Source organism: Podarcis muralis, chromosome 17, assembly GCF_964188315.1.
Source record: "Podarcis muralis chromosome 17, rPodMur119.hap1.1, whole genome shotgun sequence".
Lineage (NCBI taxonomy): Eukaryota > Metazoa > Chordata > Lepidosauria > Squamata > Lacertidae > Podarcis > Podarcis muralis.
The window spans coordinates 33,702,461-33,708,460 of NC_135671.1; the positions used below are offsets into that span (position 1 = coordinate 33,702,461).

At 50.6% G+C, this 6,000-nt stretch overlaps 1 protein-coding gene across 2 annotated transcripts in view; it reads right to left on the reverse strand.

The window, feature by feature from the left end:
• LOC114587650 (retinol dehydrogenase 8-like) overlaps positions 1–5,656 on the reverse strand; it is a 28,874-nt gene extending 23,218 nt beyond the window's left edge. Inside the window, exons 1-2 of one of the 2 annotated variants that reach the window (XM_028712214.2) lie at positions 5,292–5,656; positions 98–202 (exon numbers count right to left, since the gene is read on the reverse strand). In XM_028712214.2, the coding sequence (XP_028568047.2) occupies positions 98–194 (97 nt within the window). In that variant the 5' untranslated portion in view covers positions 195–202; positions 5,292–5,656. The remainder of the gene's footprint in view (positions 1–97; positions 203–5,291) is intronic. The other variant, XM_028712215.2, reaches the window with a different exon arrangement.
• Between the last annotated feature and the right edge of the window lie 344 nt (positions 5,657–6,000).

Here is a 6,000-nt window from a genome sequence, read left to right on the forward strand (position 1 = left end):
TGAAGAAGGGGATCCATTGCTCTGATTCTTCCAAGGAGCTGCACTGTTCCCTCCCCGCTCCCTACCAACTGGTCCCTGGATCCAGGCAGCTCCTCACCTCGGAATCGCTTCAGCTCGTCTCTGGCCAGACGTACTGCCAGGGCGAGGCCAATGCCGGAAGAGCAGCCTGTCACGAGTACATTTCGAACGGCCATCTTACTGCCTGCGGAAGGGAGAGGAGAAAATCAGAGGAAATCCTGAGGAAGTGCGGGGAGAACCATGGTATACGGTTCAAAGGATGCTAGGATTGGATCTCTTCACTCTGACCATTTCTGGAAGCTCAGTGGTGGTCAAGCTGTCGCAACTCAAATGCCGCCTCTGCCAGGAATGTTTTCAGTGCTCTGAACACTTAAAAAACAAGTCCGTGCTAAGTATTATTGTGGGCTGGGCTGGAAGGAATACAGGTCTGGTGACGTGCCAGCCACAGTCTTACCTACACCACCAAATATTGGACCACGGGATAGAGAGGAAATCACAACACTTGTGACTAGGTGAAAAGACGACAGAGTAACTTTTATGTTTCTGGTGTCAAGGACTGGCTCAAGGTGATTCCCCCCAAAACAGGGGAAGCCAACACAATGCCCTTCAGCTGTTGCTGGATTATATACTATCCAGGATTTGACAGGGAGATATTTGAGTAAGAGAGGCAGCGTTTTCTCCCCCCTAACCCCCCTAAACTTGTTTTCAAGACACCTTGCAAAGCCACAGAACCCTGTGTAATAGATATTACAATGAAAATTGGTACATACATTTAGGGAACAATACAGTCATTCCTCATGTTACGTCCGCTTCATGTTACCTTCTTACAGGTTACGTCCCGCGGGGACCCGGAAGTACCGGAAAGGGTTACTTCCGGGTTTCGCCGCTCGCGCATGCGCAGAAGCGCAAAATGACATCACGCGCATGCGCAGAAGCAACAAATTGCAACCCGCACGTGCGTAGACGCGCCGCTGCAGGTTGCATTCCTTTCATGTTGTGAACGGGCCTCCAGAACAGATCCCGTTGGCAACCAGAGGTACCACTGTAATCCTTTAAGGCTTCAAACACTAACTCCCTCCCCACACCCATTTTATGTAGCAGAAAGGCGTGCAAAATATATTGCAGTTCGGTATCTGAATTACTTATTATTTATTAAATTTATACACAGCCCTTCACCTCAAGATCACGAGGCGGTTTACAATATTAAAAACACAAAAACGCTTAGCGTCACAACAAACGGAAACAATAACCCCTGCCCCCCCCCCAATTTAAAAGGCCATAGATTGTTTAATTTGCTAAAGGCCTGGGAAAAGAGCATTGCTTTTGCTGGCACATAAAGATATGTGATGAAGGCGCCAGGTGAGTCTTCCAGGGGAGAGTGTTCCACAAGCAGGAATCCACCACAGAAAAAGAGGCCCCGCAAACAAGGTGCTTTAAATATGTACGCTGCACGTTTTCCTGAAAGGAAGCCCCACTGAGCAAAGTGTGACTTCCAAGTTATCCTAAATAATGCTGGAGCTGTTTACCGCAAACAGTTCTGAGTCTACTGTCACTAGGTACCACTTTCTGCGCCAAACTGGGAATGGGTGGCCAGTAGTCATAACCCTTGCTCTGTCTGATTTGCCAACAGAGCAGCCTGGGCAGAACCAGGGAGAGAGACTGGTAACTTTTGACACCCCCAGAGACTCACTTTCCACCGCTGGTGGATTAAGGGTGTAGAAGCCAGAGCACATCACCTTTCTTCCTGTTTTACCCTTTTAACATAACCAATAGATTCCTCCTCTGCTTGTGAGCTTCTTCACTCCTTCTTCAAAGTGGAAATCAGATTATTACTCTAACATTACTTCAGAGAGCTCTATAATCCATTTACAAACGGTGTGCATTGCTCTTAGTAAAACGACCCTGCCTGTATTCCGTACAGCATAAAAGACAAGTGCTGAACTAGACTAAACACAGCTTTGGGTCGTCCCTGGAGCCTGCATCTCACGCCACCCAGTCTGGCTGCTCCTTCGTCACCCTTACCCAGTCCATTTTTCCACCACTCTCTATCCTCGTAGAGCACATTTTCAGCTGGGATTATTAATGCTGTATCTAAACAGTACCCCTTAAATAAGAAAACAGGGGGCTATTATATACATTATATGCTGAGTCAGAGTTCCTTGGCCTAAAATGCTGCTGTGACTTGTTCAAGCTCCCACATGGAGTTTCAGACTAACCTGAGATGGGTCTGAGCTAGTTTTCCATTGCAGATCGGGTCAGTGGTCATCGGAAATACCTCCAGTGCGCTTTAGCTGCCTGTACCCATGACATGCAGCATATGGTGTGCTGTTACCACTCAAGACATATTCCCCTGCTTCATCCTTCAGCATTACAGAAGAGGGTTTGGAAATAAAGCTGCCACAACAAGGACCAGGACCAGTCTCTTTTCACACAACCTGGTTCAACAGGTGAGGCTCGCTGGGTGGGAGGAGCCTGTGTGGTCTTCTCCAATCTAGCTGGGTACCACGGGGTCTTTTCCACAGGACCTACTGATGTGATTGTCCTCCAGATACCTGCTGGACTACAATTCACATCACACCTAACCACTGGTCAAGCTTTATGAGGAACAGTTGAGGGAGCTGGGTATTGTTTAGCCTAGAGAAGACTGAGAGCTGTATGATAGCCATCTTCAAATATCTGAAGGGCTGTCACATAGAAGGTGGAACAAGCTTAGTTTTCTGCTGCTCCATAGACCCAAACCAATGGATTCAAATTGCAAGAATCATATAGAATAAGAGGGTAAGAGCTGTTTGACAGTGGAATAATCTCCCTGGGAAGGTGGTGCACTCTCCTTCGTTGAGAGCTTTTTAAAGAGAAGAAGAGTTTGGCTCTGATATCCTGCTTTATCACTACCCTAAGGAGTCTCAAAGCAGCTAACAATCTCCTTTTCCCTTCCTCCCCCACCAAAAAAACACTCTGTGAGGTGAGTGAGGCTGAGAGACTTCAGAGAAGTGTGACTAGCCCAAGGTCACCCAGCAGCTGCATGTGGAGGAGCAGGGAAGTGAACCCAGTTCACCAGATTATGAGTCCACTGCTCTTAACCACTACACCACACTGGCTCTTTAAAGAGAGATTGCATGGCCACCTGCCAGGGATTCTTTTGCAGTGATTCCTGCACTGCAGGGGATTGGACTAGATGACCCATGGGGTCCTTTCCAACCCTGCAGTTCTATTCTTTGAATCTATGAGATCTGGGCAAAAACAAGATGCTAAGGCACGAGTGTTCAGGGGAGAAACAGTACCCAGCAAACAGAAGCGTATGATGAGGGGTGGTCCAAGACTACATTTGGGTTACAAAACCCTCCCCCCCCTTCCCAGGTGCATATCTGTTGGTGTATGTATTGCAAAGAAAAGAAAATGGGCTTTGTGTCATTATGCCTTAGTACAAAACAAAGCCTTGGCCTGGAGAAAATGTGGAGGCATCTCGATGTCCCTTGAGACAGCCCAAATTATATTCAGGATTGCTAACTCACAATTCCTTAATTACACGGACATCAACTGCTGTGGATATGCCATCTGTGGCGAATCAAAGCTTGGATGTAGGAGTACACAACCTAAGATTCACATTCTTTATAATTTGAATGAATATAGGCTTTATTTACAGCCCATTGACAGTCAGTAGAAAGCTACAGAACACAAAATACATAAGATTGTTAAAAGGAGGGAGAGATCCGGGTAAGCAATTGGGGCTTGTCTGAAGGAAATTGAAACATTTAGAAATTTTGCAACTTGCTTAGCAATTTAAAGCAAAACATGAGTTCTCCAATAAAATGGTCAACAGAGACTCGGAAGACTGTCCTTGCAAAACATGCCCACAAAAAGTGGCCTGGACTGTGGCACTTTGTAGGCTCCTGGTGGTACAGATATAAGGTAAAGGTACCCCTGCCCGTATGGGCCAGCCTTGACAGACTCTAGGGTTGTGCGCTCATCTCACTCTAGAGGCTGGGAGCCAGCGCTGTCCGCAGACACTTCCGGGTCACGTGGCCAGTGTGACGAAGCTACTCTGGCGAGCCAGCGCCGCACACGGAAACGCCGTTTACCTTCCCGCTGGTAGGCGGTCCCTATTTATCTACTTGCACTTTAAGGGTGCTTTCGAACTGCTAGGTTGGCAGGCGCTGGGACCGAACGATGGGAGCGCACCCCGCCGTGGGGATTCGAACCGCCGACTATACGATCGGCAAGCCCTAGGCGCTGAGGTTTTACCCACAGCGCCACCCGCGTACAGATATATCAATGCTTATTTTGGACACCCACCCACACTTTATTCATACTGGTAATTACTGGCATGGGTAGCATCTTGAAGAATGACTTGTCCCCCCAAAGAAACGCTGGCTAGAGCACTGTAGGGGATGGTCTCCCAGTGTTGATGTGGGTGCATCATGCGGGGTGCCCTGTTTACTTGGGAGTAAAAAAAATATCCAGACCCTTATTCCGAAGTGCAGCATGGAGGTGCACTGTTCAAAGTGTGTGCCACGAGTTAGGGATCATGCAGTGAGGAGTCTCCCAGTCATAGGGATGCATGGTGTGATGTAGCCCCAAACTTATTTTGGGGTGCAGCAGCACAAAAGCTTAATATCCCCTCTCAAGTAGCTCGTGCATCCTTGTGCGGAAGGGACCCCAGCAGTCTATGAAAGTTCACGCCGTAATAAACGGAAAGGAGCCGCATTGGCCTTTGTTCTTTTCGTTGCTACCCGTCTGTGGAAACTGTGTAGGCAGATAAGCAAGTGGAAATCGGAAACCGGCCTCGGCCTGCCTCGTTCTCCAGGGGTTCCTGTGCAGCTACAGGTTCTCTATTCCAGGCCCGGGCAAGGAGAGTGATGGGGAAAGCTCCTTGCAAACAGCAGCTCCGAAGACACCGGAGGAGCCCCGCCACCTGGCAACCCAGCGCCGCGCCAGCCAGCCGGCGAGCAGCAGGCGGCGGCAGGGCGATTACTGGCCACGTCATGGGGGATTACAGGGTGTCCTCACCGAGCGGAAAAGGCCGAGGAAAAAAAGTGGGGGGGGGGGGACCTTCCAGCCTAGCGGTCACCCCGGATATATCCACGCTGGGGCGCGGACGCAACAGCCGCAGCTCTTTATCTGCTACCTCTCCAAGGCGCGCACGCAGCCCGGGGCTATGCAAGCCACAGCCGGCTGCAGCCCGGTCGTGCCTTGGAGAAGGCGGGGGGCACCTCCTGGCTGGGAGATTTCCTGCGCCATGCTGCTGCCCACCCCGCCGCCGGGCACCTACCTACCTCTCGCGCCCCTCTTTACGCACGATCCCTCGTTGAGAAAGGTGAGGAGAGAGACACAACAACAAAAAATATGACCCCAGCGCCCACCTCTCCAAAAGCGCAGAAGCGGGCGTTCGCCCGCGCACCAGCCAAGCCTCTCGCCTCCGGAATCAGCCGCCCCTCGCGCACTTCCCCAAATTCAGCCTCAAGCCCGGCGATCGAAGGACAAGCGAGCCCGCCCCGAGCCGGAGGACGCCGGGCGTTGTAGTCCCGTCCTCCCCGGCGAGGTCCGGCTCCTCCTCCTCCTCCCTGTCGCCGCCCCGCCTTCCCCGGGCGAGGAAAGGGAGGCTGCGCTGCGCTCGGAGCGCAGCCTGTTGGTAACTTAGGAAGGCGATTAGAGAGCGAAATCGCGGAGGAGGAGCGGACGAGCCCGAGAGCTCCGCGGATGCTCCGCGCCTAGAGACAGCTGCGCGCCAGAGTGGGGCGCTATAGGCTTCATGCCTTGCTTGGGCGGGTTCCCGGATTATTTGGTTGGCGCTGGGGAAACAGGATCCTGCGCTAGCTTGTTGTTGTTATATTTAACAACAACAACAACAGTTTCATTAATTAAATGTATATTCTCTCCCTGCTTATTTAACTTATATGCAGAATTCATCATACGAAAGGCTGGGCTGGATGAATCCCAAACCGGAATTAAGATTATCGGAAGAAATATCAACAACCTCAGATA